At 48.7% G+C, this 18500-nt stretch overlaps 1 protein-coding gene across 1 annotated transcript in view; it reads left to right on the forward strand.

The window, feature by feature from the left end:
• The window catches only part of LOC131586330 (uncharacterized), a gene marked incomplete at its 3' end in the record, with an annotated part of 381810 nt that overhangs the window by 80972 nt on the left and 282338 nt on the right, over positions 1 to 18500 (forward strand). Inside the window, 1 exon segment of the mRNA XM_058853155.1 lies at positions 7051 to 7487. Coding sequence (XP_058709138.1) covers positions 7051 to 7487 — 437 coding nt within the window.

An 18500-nucleotide genomic window follows, 5' to 3' on the forward strand; every position in this document is an offset into this window, starting at 1 on the left:
TAAGCCCCTGGTATTGATTAACTAAGGATGCTACACCTGTTCCTAATCCAGCTCCTTTTATGGTTAGTAATACGGCTATTGTTAATACTGTGAGGGGTTCTCGTTTTACCAAATGGTGTTCTGAGTTTTGGTATTGTGTATACATATATTCTTCAGAATGATAAATAATTCGGGGAACTATTATAACTTGTATACAAAATTCATAGGTTTCATTAAAGGCTGTTACAGAGACACATGGGGTTACTCCTAAAGTGTTACAAACCCATTTAGTATTAGGTGCTGGAATCAGCTACTGAGCTGGCTTGCGAGGGTCATCAATCTGTATTTTTATTTGACATAAATGTTTCTTATCTGGGGGCACATTTCCCACACATTTCCCTTTTCCAGTGACTCTAGATAATGTTATTCCTGGAGTGTCTTCCCTTCCCGATTTCCATAAGCAGGCAGCAGGATTAGTGCCATTTACTCTTTTTGGTTCTGCTATGGAGCCTATGGCCTCATAAAAGGGTGGGTTAATGTTATAGCATAACCAACATTCTCTGGTTAAATTTGGGTGTGAATCATTTAATACTTTAAAGGTAGCTTGCAATATTTTCCAAAGAACTTCATTTCCATATTCTTGGGGTGTCTCTACTGTGGTTGTTACTTGTGTGCTATTTTCTAATTTTTCTGAATGGTTATTCTGATTTCTTACTTTGGGGTCTTCTGCTCCCCACACCACTGGATTTGGTCCAACAGATCCCAAATCATGTGGAACCATCTCTTTCTTTATAAGAACGTGCACTCCCCGATCTTTTCTGGGTTCCCATACCCTGAGACCCCAGGTTCGTCCCAGTAACCACCCAGGGTCTTGGGACTGTGTAATATTGATGTAATGAAATTTGCAAGTTTCAGTATATGTTACTTCCCTTGAGGGGCTTATCCAGGGCTTTATACATCTATGTGGACTCTGTTCAACCTTTAAATACTTATCTGGGTTCTGTACTTTTTACTCTATGGAAATTGTTTCACAGCCTCAATATTTATAGTAAAATTCCCCAGGGTAATTACAATATTCTCTGCCTGGATTAGAAGCTGGGCACATATATAGTACTTTACGTCTGGGCAGGATATGATTAATATTCTTTTACTTAATAAGAAAATCTAGTGTAACTTGAAAACTAGGGGCCCCAAAGGTGATCTGTGATTGAATAATAGCCTGGTCTTCCTATTGGATTAAAGACTAATTAAAAGGGTTCGTGAGTTTTACTTATACAAATGTTAAATGTGCTAATTAAGATTGTAAATGTTATTAACTTCTTTAATGAGCATTAGCTTCCCCTGCTATAATAGAGGCTTTTCTTTTGTATAGTGTTAGTTTTGATTTTCCAAAAATTATTTCGCTGGGTTGTATCATTTCCATTCTTGTGCCATTTCCTGGTCCATGACCTCTTGGTCCCATGTATATTGGAGTGTTTCCCTCCACAGTTTATTACTCCTCTGCCTCTCCCGTCGTCGACCCGGTTGCCACGGGACACGGGGTGTACCATCTTCTCGGCAGCAAGAGTATTCTTCGGGAGGGAAATTACTCCTTCTCTTATTAATTCTTTGTATGTATTTTTTTCAACTTTTATGCTTTACTAAAGGGGTATTACACCTCAATTCCTGGAGACACTGTCTGCACAACCCAGCTACTATATTTACTATAAAAGGTGCAGGTTCGTTTGGATGGTAATAATACAAGGGGTTAACTCCTCTGGCATAAATAGTCCACCACTCCTCTGATTTTGTCTCAAATTTTTTTTTTGCTCGTATTCTAGTTATTAAGGGCCAATCCGTGAGTTTTCTCTGGGCAGTGTAGCAAGATCTACACACCCCTCTTAGTGGGTAGCCTCTATGACAGTGGGTCCACTAATGTTCTTTACATATTATACATTTAAAACAAACAAAAAGATAACAATTCTGACATAAAGTACAGCCTATTTTTACACTTCTATTATATATTTCTTTACTACTAGATGGGGGTATTTTATATTCTATATAAAAAATCTTTATGAAATTTACTATTTATAAGTTTTTAAGCCGGTTAATAGTCCTTGGATGTTACTTTGTTCGGGATATCTTAAGTCTCAGGTTCCCAGCCGGGCTAACCACTTCTCAGTTATTAGTCTTTTGTGGCTTCACAGGTCTCTTTATACGACTGGCATGTGTCCACTCCTTTTCAGCTGTTCGAACTACAGAGTCAGTTGTTAATAACACTTGGTACGGCTTTTTTCACTTCGGTGTTAGGGATTTTCTTTCTAGTTTCTTATCAGCGCTTACTCTCCGGGTTGTACCTGAGAGTGTAGGGCAGTTGAAGATAACTCCATTCTCGGTCACTATTAAAAACTCAGAAATCTCAGTTAGAATAAAACAGTATCTCTTGTCACTTGAGGGACGAAGAGGGTTGAAACCAGAAATAGATAGATTGTTAAGTAAGGGACTATTAGAACCATGTATGTCACTTTTTAACACACCCATACTGCCAGTAAAGAAGCCAGATGGGACTTATCGTTTGGTACAAGATTTAAGAGAAATTAATAAGAATTTAATAAACGTACAGTGGCACGGTTCCCTGTAATAGCAAATTCGTATACATCATTAAGCAAATTGGGACCTGACAGTCTACAGTACAGTGTTATAGATTTAAAGGATACATTTTGGGCCTTGGTCTCATCTCTTGATGAGACTAGTCGAAATTATTTTACATTTGAATGGGAAGATCCAGACACAGAGAGGAGACAACAATTGAGATGGACACTATTGCCCCAGGGATTTACAGAACCTCTCAACTTGCCTGGACAAGCACTAGAACAGATTCTACAGGATTATCAGACAGACCCAGGAGTGACTCTGATACAATACGTGGATGATTTGCTTTTAGCTGGAAAGAGGAGGAAGATGTAAGGAGAGAGAGTATTAAATCGTTAAATTTCCTGGGTTTAAAAGGATTGCAAGTATCTAAGGCAAAGCTCCAATTTGTGGAAAAGAAGTAAAATATTTAGGCCATTACTTTAGAAAAGGGGAAAAAAAATAGACTCTGAAAAAAATACAAGGAATTTTGTCACTACTAATTCCTAAAAATAAAAGACAGATACGTCAAATCTTGGGATTAACAGGGTATCGTAGACAGTGGATTGAAAACTATAGTAGTAAAGTATAATTTTTATATCAAAAATTGACACAGGAGGGAGTAATAAAATGGAGTTTAGAAGATACAGAAAAATTCCGGGAACTACAAGAAAGTTTAATTCATGCTCCTGTCTTGAGTCTCTCAGATTTAAAGAGACCCTTTTACTTGTTTGTAAATGTAGAAAATAGGGTCGCCTCTGGAGTCCTAACTCAGGAGTGGGCAGGGAGGAAGAAGCTAATAGGGTATTTATCAAAGATCTTAGACCTTGTGAGTAAAGGCTGGCCAGCCTGTTTACAAGTAGTAGCAGGATGTACCTTACTGGTAGAAGAAGCTAGCAAAATCACCTTTAATAGCAATTTGAAGATAATGTCCCCTCATAACATTCGGGGTGTGCTACAACAAAAAGCGGAAAAATGGATTTCAGATGCTAGACTTTTAAAACATGAAGGAATTCCAACTGAAGCCCTAAACTTAATATTAAAAACCACAACTGTACAAAACCCGGCTGCCTTTTGTATGGAGAACCTGAAAGTAAATCTTTGACACATGACTGTATAACTACAATTGAGGAACAAACCAAAATTAGACTTGATCTGGAAGAAGAGGAATTAGAAAGCGGAGAAAAGCTGTTTGTGGATGGGTCCTCCAGAGTGATAGAAGGAAAGAGGAAAACAGGCTATGCTATAATAAGAGGACCTGATATTCAAGTTTTAGAATCAGGTCCATTAGACAAATCTTGGTCAGCCCAAGCCTGTGAATTGTATGCAGCATTAAGGGCATTGAAATCACTAGAAGGAAAGGAGGGGACAATATATACAGATTCCAGATATAGTTATGGGGTGGTGCATATGTTTGGTAAACTGTGGGAAGAAAGAGGTTTAATAAACTCTCAAGGGAAAGATTTGGTTCATCAAAAACTTATAATTGCAGTATTAAAGGCCCTGAGAAGGCCCAAGAGGTTAGCAGTGTTTTATTTGAAAGGACACCAGAAGGGAATAGACTTGAGGAGTAGAGGAAATAATGCTGCTGATTAGGAGGCAAAACAGGCGGCATTACAAACAATGGTCATAAAAGAAAAAAAAAGGGAGGGACAGGAAGAAACTTTAGAACATAAGAATAGTGACTTAAGAAGTAGATTTACTGAGGAAGAAAGGCCAAAACTCCCAGAGACAGGAGCAATAGAAAACTCAGAGGGGAGATAGCCTCTCCCAGATGGCCGGGAAGTACTACCAAAAGCCATAGCTCAAAGAATATTAGAAAAATACATCAAAGAACACATTGGGGAGCACAAGGGTTAATAGATTATTTTGCAGCAAAGTATATGAGCACAGGTATTCGAAACTTAGCTAAGCAAATTACTAGAAGCTGCCTCCCATGTTTAAAAACAAATAGGAAAAATCTCTGAAAATTACCTTATGGAGGGAGACCCTTAGCAAAAGACCCTTTGCAAATATTCAAATTGACTTCACAGAACTACCAAAGGTAGGAAGATTTAAATACTTCTTGGTCCTAGTGGATCTTAGTAGATCAAAATCCTAGTGGATTTTCTACTCAGGTCTTTGCATAAGCACTTTCCTCTGGGTTAAAGGGGATCCTTTGTTCCCAGGAATTTAATTTTTGTTTAACCCACTCTTCGGTTGATCCAAATATAGGCCAAAATACATTCTTTGAAATTTCTTTCCCTCTCTATATTACTACACAATAATTACTACACAAAATCATTTTTGCCCTATCTTTATTTTCTGTCCCCGGGAAATGTTTCCAATTATCTAGTATAAAACTCAACGGACTATCTTTAGGTATCAGTGGGAGTTTAACAGGTACAGGAGGCTTGCTCTTCCCCTGTCCCATTCTTCCGGAGTGCCTTCAATCACACAATTCCTTTCGCTTCCCCTCGTTCGTACCGCTCTTGCTCGGGGAATCCAGCTGCCGGTTCCCTTCTCAGACACACACACTCACCACACTCCTCGATCCCGACCCCGCCCAGACGGATCCCCGTTATACTCACGCGTCCCACGTCCCGCGTCTTCGTCCGGACTCTGTGCACAGAATTTAAGGGGTCAACCGGTCTCCCTTTTGCTTATTGCCTTAATTTTAGGTTCGTCGGTGCAATCGAGGCAGGAACCGGCCCCCCCGGGCCGCTAAACCTTAGAGCGGGGCGCCCCCCGGAAGTGCCGATCCGTCCTACGAATTGCATCCGAGTCACGGCACCAAATTGTTATAAATTCACTCGAGAGAGTGTTAAAGTTTAATAAAGGGAAGTTTTATTAATTATAGCAAGCAAGCAATAAGCAAAAGACAGCGCTGGACAGCCGGGAAGCGATCCCGCTTTGCCGCGGCCGTGCTTCCGTTTTTCGTGTGTCTCCTTTTAATCAGTTCGGCTCTCCGGGCTCTCCTGTGACGTGTCCTTCCTCGGGTCTTTCTGCGCATGCGCCTTCATCGGTCTAGGGGTCCGATCGTTCAGTCTTTACCTTATCTTCCTTTAACTTTTCTTCACTGTTCTCTGTAAAGGCTTAGCTCAGTAATTTTTTGGAATGCAAGGAATCTTAGCAAGGACATGATAAACGTCAGTAGCTATACAAGCATCAGTTACTATGCATACGTAAGTAACTATCGTAAGTAAGTAAGGGGTAAATAACAATCTTGATTTTACAGAACATAACATTACAGGGTATCATATCTGCATGTTTAGTCGAACAAAAGGGTCTCTGTTTATCACATTTAAGGCGCGGGGCACGGCAGGAGGTTTGGGCGTGGAACTGTGTTCCAAATGGCTCAAATAGCACGAGGGATTGAGCGGGAGATGGGGTTAGGGAAGAAGTGGAGGAGGGAGGAAGAGGGGGAGCAAGAGGAAGAGGAGGGACAAAGGAGGATCAGGGAAAGGAGAAGGAACCACGAGGTCCAGCACTCCCTCAATTCAAAGCCGCCTACCTATGGGATCATCACACCCCATCCCACAGGTGACCGGGGAGGGGGACCTCAGCCAAGATATTTTAGGTGCTCCCTATTTTGGGCTGCTTGAGGGGACGTTTGGAGAATGAAGAAATCCAAACCTGAGCAGAAAATGCCCCTTGGGGGTAAATTGGGGGTCCTGGCATCCCTAAGTGGGGAGCTGGTAACCGGGGGAACTTTTTGGATTCTTGGCACTCCCAGCAGCCTGGGGAGGGCAGGGACCGAGTAGACAGAGGACCCCCAGTGCAAGAGTGACCCCCAGCAGCTGGGACAGAGAGGAACCCCTGAACACCAAAGTGGAGAGACCAGAGATGGGGAACTCCTGGGAGACATTTTCAGGGCTGAATCTTGGTGTTTGGGAGGTTTTTATGGACTCCAGATGCCCGGTGACTTCTGGAGATGGACTTGGGTAGAGGGACCTTCAAACTCAATGTGCTCATCCCCTGTTCGCCCCAAACCAGGATTTCCCATTCCCAAATCTTGTCTGGATGGAGAAGGAGGCTGCGAGGAAGAGGAAGATGCCCCAGGACACCCAGGCAGGTGAGGAGGAAGTCAGTGCCCCTTTCCCCCTCTCTCCTGCTCCATCTCCCAGCCCAGCCTGGCCCCCAGCTGCAGGACAACCCCGCTGCCGACGCCGTCCTGCCGGGGACGCACTGGGGGGATCTCCTTCCCCTTCCCTCTGGCACGGAGGCAAATCCCATCCTCTCCTTGTCCTTCCTCCCCCAGACAAGGAGCTGAGGATGGAGACCAGGGAGGAAAGATCCCCACAGCAGAACCTCGTGGAAGAGGCCATTGTGAGCAGGTCCATGGCTGAGGAATGTAATGGGGAGGAAAATCTGCAAAGATCCCGCAGGAGGAGGGGCTCCAAACCCATCCCAGGGTGCTCTGAGGAGGAAAAACCCACCCTGTGCCGGGAAGGCGGCCGGAGATCCAGCCAGGGCTCTGAGCTGGTGGTCCATGAGCAGCTTCAGGATGGGGAGAAGCCCTACAAGTGCTTGGAGTGTGGGAAGAGCTTCAGCCGGACCAACAGCCTGATCCGCCACCAGATGATCCACACTGGGGAATGGGCCTATCAGTGTGGGGAATGCGGGAAGGGCTTCAGCTTCAACTCCCAGCTCATCATCCACCAGCGCATCCACACTGGGGAGAGGCCCTACGAGTGTCCTGAGTGTGGGAAGAGGTTTCACAGCAGCTCCACTCTCCTCAGGCACCAGCGGATTCACACGGATGAGAGGCCCTTCCGCTGCCCCGACTGTGGGGAGGGCTTCAAGCGAAACTCCAACCTCATCAGGCACCAGCGCATCCACACTGGGGAGAGGCCCTACGAGTGTCCCCAATGTGGGAAGAGCTTCAGCGAGAGCTGTCACTTGAGCAAACACCAACGGAGGCACCGGTAAGGGAAGCTCTGCAAATGCCCCAAAGTGCAGGATGAGCTTTCTCCACAGCTCCAGCCTCATCCCCCCTTGGAGGACCGACATTGGGAAGAGACCTGGTGATCCATGTTCCCTGTGATCCATGATGGGAAGACACCTGTCCCTTTTCTTGCCCGTGGCAATGACATGATTTGGGATCAAAGAATGTGAGAGTGTGATCATGGCCCATTATATTCAGTCCCACTTCAGGTCACTGCCAGGGGCAGGAAAAGGACTCCCTGTCTCTCACCAGAGAAGGGTGTCCTTTCCTGGCAGGAGGAAATACGTGGCCAGGAAGAGCCGGTCGATGACATTTTAGTTTTCCCTGTAAATAGATTGTCTTATCTTTTCTGTTATCCAAATTGTTTCTGTACCTATTTGTTCCTTATCCCATTGCTGTTCTCAATAAATTGTTCTTATCCCAGCCTGGGATCTTTGCCTTTTCTGCTTTCCATGGGAGGTGGGAGAGAAGCGAGCGGCAGAGCTGTATTAGCAGGAGCAGGAAATTGGGGAATGCCATTCCTGAAGCCCAGCCCATGGAAACCGAGCATCCCAGCTGGTGCCAGGCCTGGTTGCCATGGGCAGCAGCCTTGGGAGCGGGTCCCTGGCTGGGGGCAGCGGGAACCTCTTCCCTCTGGTGCCCAGGGCCAGGAGTGGAGGGAGCGGCTGGAGCTGAGGCGGGCAGGTTTAGGCTGGATGTGAGGAAAAGGTTTTTCCTGTGAGGCTGCTGGGGCACTGAACAGGCTCCCCAGGGAAGGCTCCCAGCTCCAGGGCTGGCTGAGCTCCTGCAGCGTTTGGCCAGCGCTGCCAGGCCCAGGCTGGGATTGTTGGGGTGTCCTGTGCAGGGCCAGCAGTTGGACTGGAGGATCCCCATGGGTCCCTCCCAACTCAGCCAATTCTGTGGCTCTGTGATCCCATGAGCCTGGCAATGGGACTGCAAATGGTTGCCATGGCAACGGGCTCTGACTCCAGGCCTGAGCTGGTGTCCATGGCAACCACCTCTGGCATGGGGTCTCCATGGAGCTGCCAAGGGACTGACCATAGCAACAGGGGCTGTGATGGTTGTCATGGAAACAGACCACAGCAGGGAGACAGCTCTGGCCAGGAGCAGCTCCTGAGCACAGCCCAGCAGGGCTGGGGCCCTGCCAGGGCAGCTCAGGGACACGAGCAGGCCCAGACAGAGCTCCCAGGGGCTCAGCACTGGCAGGGGCTGTGGGATGTCCCAGAGGGGGCTGTGTCACAGCAGCACCTCTGTGGCTGTGTCCTGGAGCCCCAGAGCAGCTGTGATGTCAGAAAGGGGCTGTGTGACAGCTCCGAGTGGGTTGTGTGAGGTCACAGATGGGGCTGTGACATCACAGAGTTTGTTGTGTGACGTCACTGTGCAGCTACAGCATCATAGAGGGGACTGTGTGACATCATGGAGAAGGCTGTGACATCATGACATGGCTGTATGACATCATAGCGCCATGGATGACATTGGCGGGCAGCAAAGAGCGGCGCCAATGGCAGGGCCGGAGGCGGCTCTGGGGGCGGGGCCGGGGCTGTGGGCGGGGCCGCAGCGGAGCAGCGCGATGGCTCCAGCGCTGGGGCCGGGGGCGCTCCCGGGGGGCGGCGAGAGGTGAGGGGGACCCCCGGCACCGGGACTCTTTGATCGCCCATTCTGGAGCGCCAAGGGGCCCCTAAACCCCCATTCCTGGGCGCCGCCATCCCACCGAACCCCCATTCCCGGCCGTGGGTCCCACCCTGCACACCCTTATCCGGCACCAGGAACGCCTGCACCCCTTTCCCGGCCATCCCGCCTCTCGCAGCCCCCAGAGCCCCCTTCTCCTTGATCCATTTACCCCCCGGACCCCCATTCCTGCCTCTCCCAGCAGCCAGCCCCTCCTTTCCTCAGCACTGAGGACACCCGGGACCCCTATTCCCAGCCATCCCGGCTTTCCCTGCCCTCTCCTGGCAATGGGGACACCGGGGACCCTTGGAGCTCCCTTTCCTGGGTACAGGAACGCCCTGAACTCCAGCCATGCCACATCTAGCCAGCCCTAGCCTCCCCTCTTGTCAGTCCTGGCATCCCCAAATGCCCTTCCCGGCTCTCCCCGTTCCCCTTTTCCTTCAGCTGTGACCCCCCCGATCCCAAATCTCCAAATGTCCCCCCAGTTCTCCTCTCCCTGCGTTCCCTGCACGCGGCGCTGTCGGAGCCTGGCCCGGGCTTCCCGCAGTCCATGTCCATGGGGTCCCTGGCTGGGATCCCCTTCCAGCGCCGCCGCAGCGAGCGGGGCCGGGCGGAGCCGCAGCCCCAGGGATGGCGGCCGGAACCGAGCCGGGATCTTGGGATAGCCAGGGCTGGGATATTGGGATAGCCAGGGCTGGGATATTGGGATAGCCAGGGCTGGGATCTTGGGATAGCCAGAGCTGGGATCTTGGGATAGCCAGGGCTGGGATATTGGGATAGCCAGAGCCGGGATATTGGGATAGCCAGGGCTGGGATATTGAGATAGCCAGGGCCGGGATATTGGGATAGCCAGAGCTGGGATATTGGGATAGCCAGGGCTGGGATATTGGGATAGCCAGAGCTGGGATATTGGGATAGCCAGGGCTGGGATATTGGGACAGCCAGGGCTGGGATATTGGGATAGCCAGAGCTGGGATATTGGGATAACCAGGGCTGGAATATTGGGATAGCCAGAGCTGGGATATTGGGATAGCCAGGACTGGGATATTGGGATAGCCAGGGCTGGGATATTGGGACAGCCAGGGCTGGGATATTGGGATAGCCAGGGCTGGGATATTGGGATAGCCAGAGCTGGGATATTGGGATAGCCAGGACTGGGATATTGGGATAGCCAGGGCTGGGATATTGGGACAGCCAGGGCTGGGATATTGGGATAGCCAGGGCTGGGATATTGGGATAGCCAGAGCTGGGATATTGGGATAGCCAGAGCTGGGATATTGGGATAGTGTCGTGGTTTTAAACTAGTAATTAACAAAAAGGGGAAAAAAGGAATTATTTATTTTTTGCTGTGAGATATGGATTAAAATAAGAGCAAACTAGGCATAAAACTTAAAAGGAATAAAGAAGAGTTTATTGACAAACTACAAGAATAAGAACACCAGAATAAACTTTTAGAAAAACCTTTTCATTTCTCACTGCTCACTATTCTTTTGTTTACATGACAACAGAGACAAAAACTGTATAATTTTGATGGTTTAAACAGTTCTAATTCTTTTTATAGTCTTTTCCTCAGTTTCTGTAGAGAAACAGAAGTTCCTTTCTGTTAATTTATGGAGTTTGTCACAAGAAAACTATTTTTGTTATAGTTTCTCGTTTCTCTGATATCAGCTGCTCAGAGCTACTGTTATTAAAGCCCACCCCTCCCATTTTACATCACTGAAAATGTGTTATGGGTCATGAGTTTGAAGATAGCATTTTTAAGGATAAGTTAGTCAAAGGCAAAAAAGTATTCTTCATCTGCTTCTGTGAGCTTCACTAAGAAACAGTTTTTCTCATTGCCTCTCAAGGCTTCAAATTTCTCAGCACTTCACTATACCACAATTACTTCACTTATTACTTAAATTTACACTTTGAACACCTTATTCCTCTCCATACTCTATTATGAATTAAAGGGGTTTTTCTCAAGACTTCATTGTCCATTTCCATAGTTTTAACAGAAAGATATTTCAGCTTAATTAAAGCATCTCTTTAATTCTCTACCTTTCTTGAAGTCTCTTTTCTTTCTTGCCACTAGTAGTTTATAAAGTCTCTTTTCATGTTGATCACTTTCCTTTTCTCTCTCTGAATGAAAAGATTAATCCGCAAGTCTCATCTGGATAAGAAAGAGTTAAAATCTTGCCCAAGCTTTTGTAGATGGTTCGGTGATCTCTGCTGAACAGGAGCTAGAGCTGTCTGCGCTGGAAAGTTCTTCATAGCTGCTTTCAGAGAGCGTGGTCTCTGTCTTTGCTTGCTGCAGGCTCAGAGTTTCTTTCTTCTTTCACTCAGCAGTTTTCTAGTGAATGTAGTTACAGCAAAACCTCCAGCTGAACCAGAGATCGGGCCGAGCCCGGCCCAGCCCGACCTAGCTCGGGGCAAGCCTCATCTCCCGGCCGGGAGACGAGAGACGCGGCGGGCCCGGCCCGGCCCCCACCCAGGCCACATGGCTTGGGCAGGGAACCGGAGGCCAGCCGGAGCTCCGCCACGCTTTACAGTCAGGAAAACAAAGGAGCACCACAGACTTCTGGGTGTACACTTTAAGGTGGGGTTCACGAGTTGATTCTACTTTTCAATGGCTAAAACTGCTGTCAATTCTCAGCAATGACCGATAATTGGTCAAGAGAAAAGACTCCCAGGAGACCCCAGCAACTTTAACTTTCTTAAAGGTAAAGGAACTTTATGACAGATAGCCAGGACTGGGATATTGGGATAGCCAGGGCTGGAATATTGGGATAGCCAGAGCTGGGATATTGGGATAGCCAGGACTGGGATATTGGGATAGCCAGGGCTGGGATATTGGGACAGCCAGGGCTGGGATATTGGGATAGCCAGGGCTGGGATATTGGGATAGCCAGGGCTGGGATATTGGGATAGCCAGAGCTGGGATATTGGGATAGCCAGGGCTGGGATATTGGGATAGCCAGGGCTGGGATATTGGGATAGCCAGGGCTGGGATATTGGGATAGCCAGGGCTGGGATATTGGGATAGCCAGGGCTGGGATATTGGGATAGCCAGAGCTGGGATATTGGGATAGCCAGAGCTGGGATATTGGGATAGCCAGGGCCGGCACAAGGAGCGGCACCGGCACGGGGCCAGCGAGGAGCTGCAGATGCTGCAGCAGCGGCACAGCCAGAGCGGGGCTGAGCGGGGGGAGCCGGGGCTGGGGGATCTGTGGGGCTGCGATGGCAACTGTGGCACCGCCATGGGGATCCCTGAGATCCAGGCTGAGGGATTAACAAATTCCCTGGCTCACAGCTGCAGGGAATGTCTCCGGAAATATGTCAGATATGGGCGGAAGGTGCTGGAGTGTAAAGGTGGGGAGGGCAGAATTCCCATGGGAATATGGGAATGGGAATGTGGGATTTGGGAGGGCAAATCCATGGATGGGAAATCCATGGAAATTCCATGGATGGATCTCAGACATCCCATTCCCATGGGACGTCCAAGGATGGATCCCACTGCTGTCCCATTCCCATGGGAATTCTGTAGATGGATCTCACTGCCATGCCATTCCCATGGAATTCCATGGGCAGATCTCCCCATCCCGCAGCCATGGGAGCTCCAATCCGGTTCCCCCCCAATCGCATCCTGGGGGTTGCCCTGTTCCTTTCCCTCCCCACCCCCCCACAAGACTCCTGGGGGTCCCCCCATGACCCAATCCGGTTCCCCCCAAAATTCTTCCTGGGTCCCCCATCATCCCCCTATAACAGGAATTCCTGGGAGTCCCCCCGTGTCCCCTCCCCCAGGACTTTGGGGGTCCCACCCGTCCTGTCCGTGCACCCCCAGATTTCTTCCACAGCCCCCCTGTGATGGTGGAGGGTGGGGGCCGAGTGCTGGTGCCCCCCTGCCTGCAGCAGATCCAGCGGTGAGGGCAGTTCGGGGGGTCCCTCAGCATTTGGGGTCCCTGGGATTTGGGGTAACCCCCCCGGGTCCCCCAGGATCTCCCTGAACACGCTGACGCTGCCCGTGCGCAGTGAGAAGGTTCAAACCCGGCACGGGGTCCCCAGCACTGCCACCCACATTGCCCAGGTACCCCCAAACCTGCCGAGAACCCCCAAACCCCCCAGGACACCCCAACCTCCCCGGGATCCCAAACACATCCCTGGATGCTCCGAAAACTCCCCAAAATGGCAAAACCCCATACAGACACTGAGAAGGTTCATACCTGGCATGGGGTCCCTATGTCCATCACCAGCAGGTTCCCCAAAACAGCCTTGGGACCCCCAATTCCACCCCCAGGATCACCCAAATTCCCCCATCAGGATTCCTGTAAACCCCCTTGAGAACCCCAAAAAACAACCGTGGCCCCAAAACCACCCAGAACTTCTGAAAACCCTCAGGAACCCCTCACAAAGATTTATACCCAGCATGGGGACCCCATCACCTTCATTGGCATCACCCAGGTACCCCCAAACCCCTCCCGGGACCCCCAACCCCTCCCGGGGCTCCACTGCCGGAATCACCGGGAGTGGTGTTGCCCTTTTAAGAGTTACAGTGGTACCCAAAAATACCGGGGTCCTTAAAGCGGCCATGGTAGAGAGAACCCCCAAAATCCACCCTGGGGGACAAAACATCCCCTACAGGGGCTTGGGGTGGGGACAGCCCTAAAAATGTCACTTAAAGCCGTCATGATCCCCACTCAAAAGGGGCTTGTGGACCTGCGGCCGCACAAACACCCTAAAATGGGGAGGAAAAAACACCCCTGTAGTGGTGGGATCCCCCCAAAAAACCTGAATAAGAGAAAAACTCCTCTTGAGAGGGGCCTGAAGACCCTGAAAGGCCCTGGAAGAGGGACAAGATCCCCTCCTCTGCTGGGGCCTCCCCGAGCCGGGAACTCTCCCGTTCCTGCACTCGGGGGAGCCCCGAACGACGGCGGCTCCTGGGCTGAGCCCCCCCTCAGCCGGGGCTGCGGGGGGAACTGGGGGGGCTGGGACGGGGCTTGGGGGTCCTGGGGTGAACTGGGGGACCCTCAGTGCTCCCACCTCCCCCTGTTCCCCTGTCCCGCCCCGTTCCCATTGTTCCCCCAAACCTCCGCTGCCCCCAGCTCGGTTTGGGGGGGACCCAGCCCTTTCCCATCGTGTCCCGGCCCGGCCCCGCTCACCCGAGGGCTCCGAACCACGCCCAGGGACAGAGGAGGGACAGAGGAGGAGGAAGAGGAGGGACAGAGGAGGAGGAAGAGGAGGAGCAGGAGGAGGAAGAGCTGGAGCAGGCAGAGGAGGCTCCACGTGCGCTCCCCGCTCTCTGGATCTGCAGCTCCTTCGGGACCATCGCCCCCCATCCCGCAGGTGCCCGGGGAGGGGGAGGTCGCCCCAAATACCCCGGGGCTCCCTGGGTTTGGGGTTTTTGGGGGGGATGTTTGGGGATGGCAGGGCTCCAGAGCCGAGCCGCAGATGCCCCTCGGGGGGACCCCGGGGGTCCCCGGGAGGTGTTTTCGGGGGGTCCCGGTGGCGGCAGAGCCCCGGCAAAGGGGCCGGGGGGATGCGGGTCCCCCCGCGGTGGGGGTTGGGCCTCCCGGGCCGGGCCCTCCGAGCTCTGCCGGGGCCGCGGGTGCGGGGGGAACCCGGTTTTGGGGAGCCCCGGGAGAGCCGCGGCTTCCCTCAGCGGGACCCCAGAGAGAGGAGAGCCCCAGAGCCGCAAAGCGGGGACCCGGAGATGGGGGGGACCCCTGGGATTGCCGGGACCCCGGGGGGTGCTGAGGCTGGAGGGGCGGCATGGCCGGGAAAGGGGTTCGGGGCTCCCGGTGCCGGCAGTGGGAGCCCAGTTGCTCCCCCCGTGTGGTTCCAGTGTCCTCGGCACCGCAGGACGAGCCAAATCACTCCCAGTCATTCACTATTAGGGTACAACTTGTCTCCATTTTCCCCAAATGCTGTCTCAATTATTTCCCCCACTTTTGCTCCATTTTCCCCCAATTTATTCACATTTTTGCACAGTTTTATTTATTTTTTCCCCAATTTTCTCACATTCTTATTTCATTTTTTCCCTATTTTTTCTCCATTTTTCCTCATTTTTATCCCATTTTCATATAATTTTTCCCCATTTTTATCCTATTTTTTCCCCCATTTTCCCCCATTTTTCTCCTTTTTTCCTCCGTTTCCCCCTATTTTTATCTCATTTTTTTCTCTATTTTTCCCTATTTTTTTCCCCATTTTTCCTCCACTTTCCCTTAACTTTTTCCTCATGTTTTCTCATTTTTTCAGTTTTTTCCCCATATTTAATCTACTTTTTCTCAATTTCCCCATTTTACACCACTTTTGCTCCATTTTCCCCCAATTTTTTCCTTATGTTCTCTCCTATTGTCTCCATTTTCTGCCATTTTTCTCCCATTTTTCCTTCACTTTTACCATTTTTATTCCCATTTTCCTCCATTTCTCTCCCAGTTTCCTCCTTTTTTCCCCATTTTTATCCCAGTTTATTCTCATTTTTCCCCATTTTTCCCAATTTTCTTCCATTTTTTTCTCCATTTTTTCCCAATATTTCCTCCATTTCTTTCCCATTTCCAGCATTTTTTTACTATTTTTATAGCATTTTCCACATTTTTCTCTCATTTTTGCTTCATTTTTCCTCCATTTTTCTCTCTTTTTTCCCATTTTTTCCAGCTTTTTCAGATTATTTTTTTCTTTCTTTTCCTCACCTAATCCCTGATTTTTTCCCATTTTTCCCAATATTTTCCCCAATTTTTTTCCTCCCTTTTTTCCCATTTTTCCTGATTTTTCCCTATTTTTTTCCAATTTTTTTCCTGTTATTTTCCAGGTTTCTTTTCCTTTTTCTTTTCCTGATTTTTCTCTCATTTTTCACAATTTTTTTCAAATTTTTTCCCATTTTTTTCTTGATTTTTGCCTCTGATTTGTCCCAATTTTTCCCCATTTTTTCCTGATTTTTGCCTATTCTTTACCTAAATATTTCCTGGCTTTTTCCCAATTTTTTTCCGTTTTCCATGGGTTTTTTTCCCCTCCTTCTTTTCCTCATTTTTTCCCTGATTTCTTCCTGGATTTTTTCCCAAAATTTTCCTGGTCTTCTTCCTCTTTCATTTCCTGATTTTCCCCTGTTTTTTCCCAATTTTTCCCCCCATTTTTTCCCAGATTTTCCCCCATTTGTTCCTGATTTTTCCCTGTTCTTTTCCCAGTTTTTTCCAGGTTATTCCCTAATTTTTTTCTAAATTTTCCCCTGATTTTTCCCTGTATTTCCTAATTTTTTTTCCTGATTTTTTTCCAAGTCTCTTTCCTCTCTCTTTTCTTGATTTTTCCCAATTTTTCCCAATTTTTTCCTGATTTTCCCCATTTTTTCCTGATTTTACTTGATTTCTTTTCCTGATTTTTCCTCTTTCTTTTTTTGATTTTTTTCCCAATTTTTTCCCAGTTTTTTCTTAAATTTTCCTTGATTTTTTGCGGTTTTGTTCCCATTTTTTTCCCTAGATTTTTCCATTTTCCTTTCCCAAATTTTTCTGGTTTTCCCCAGTTTTTTCCTGATTCTTCTTCATTATTTTTTTCTGATTTTTCCAGGTTTTTTTATCCTTTTCCTGATTTTTTTCCCTGATTTTCCTTTTTCTTTACAATTTTTTCTGATTTTTTTCCTAATTCTTTTTCTGATTTTTATGCAGTTTTTCCCCAAATATTTCTGGCTTTCCCTTGATTTTTTCAATTTTTTTCCAAATTTTTCCCTGATTTTTTTCCCAGGGTCTTTTTGTCTTTCTTTTCCTGATATTGTCCCTGATTTTTCCCAATTTTTTTCATGCTTTTCCCATTTTTTCCTGATTTTTTCCTCTTCTTCTCCCAAATTTTTCTAGGTTTTTCTCAGTTTCTTCTCAAATTTTCCTGGTTTTTCCCATTTTTTTCCCATTTTACCAGATTTTATTCCTCTTTCTTTTCCTGATTTTCCCCGATTTTTCCCAGTTCTTTCCCAGTTTTTTTTCCTGATTTTCCCATTTTACCCAAATTTTTCCTGTTTTTTCTTGATTTTTTCCTTCTTTTCCTATTTTTCCTGATTTTTCCTCATGTTTTCTGATTTTTCCTGATTTTCCCAGTTTTTTTCTGCTTTCTTTCCTGATTTTTTTCCCTGAGTTTTCCTTGAGGTTTCTCCTTTTTTTTTCCCCCAAATTTTTCCTGGTTTTGCCAACTTTTTGTCAATTTTTTCCCTGTTTTTCCCAAATTTTTCCCATTTTTTCCCTGCTTTTTCCCCAAATTTTTTTGATTTCGCCCTGGGTTTTTTTTTCTGTTTTTTCCCTGATATTTCCCCTTTATTTTCCTTGAATTTACCCTGGTTTTTTTCCCATTATTTCCCCATTTTTCTAGTTTCCTTTGCACTCCCAGTCTGATCCCAGTCACCCCCAGTATGAGGCCAGTGGCCCCAGTTGCTCCCTGTCAGTGCCAGTATGACCCCAGTAGCCTCCAGTGTGATCCCTGGGACTCCCTGTCTCTCCCAGTATATCCCAGTCAGCTCCAGCACGCTCCCAGTCATTCCCAGCTCCTCCCAGTTCCTCTCAGCATGATTCCAGTTGCTCACAGCCACTCCCAGTCAATCCCAGTATGATTCCAGTCACCCTCAGTGGGATCCCAGTCTCAGCCAGCTGGGACCCAGCTGCTCCCACTGTGATCCCAGTAGAGTATGATCCCAGAATAGTTGCAATTCTTCCCAGTTCCTACCAGTATGATCCCAGTTGTCCCTGGAATAGTCCCAGTCCATCACAGCATGGTCCCACTCACTCCCAGTTTCTCCCACTGTGATTCCAGCTGTTCCCAGTTATGGTCACAGTCACTCCCAGTATATCCCAGCTGCCCAGAGCATGCTTGTGCTCATTCCCAGTCATTCCCAGTTACCCCAGTAGGGTTCCAGTTACCCCAGTACAAACCAGTCCCTGCCAGTGCTGCCACGCCTGGGATCCCCCAGCCCTCTCTGTGTTCCCCCCTCCCGCATCTCCCCAGAGGAGCCCCAAGGGCTGGCAGTCCCCAGCCAGGGTCCCCAGCCAGCCCCAGGTTGGATCTGCAGCCCCCAATTTTCCCAGTTTCCCTCTCCTTTTCCCCGGGCCGGGTTCCCCCCGTCCCCAGCGGGTGGGAGCAGCGGAGAGCCCCGCGCTGCCCATCCCGACCTGTCCCGGCTCCATCCCCGCTCCTGCCGTGGGCTGTGAGGGGTTCGGGAACGGGGCACCGAGGGTGTCACTGCTCCTGGGGGAGGAGGAGGAGGGATGGAAGAGGAGGGATGAAGAAGGAGAGAGAGAAAGGATGGAAGTAGAAGAAGAAGGTGGAGTTAGGGAGGAGGAGCAGGAGGAAGAGGAGGGACAAATAA

The sequence above is a fragment of the Poecile atricapillus genome, chromosome 19 (genome assembly GCF_030490865.1).
Source record: "Poecile atricapillus isolate bPoeAtr1 chromosome 19, bPoeAtr1.hap1, whole genome shotgun sequence".
NCBI lineage: Eukaryota > Metazoa > Chordata > Aves > Passeriformes > Paridae > Poecile > Poecile atricapillus.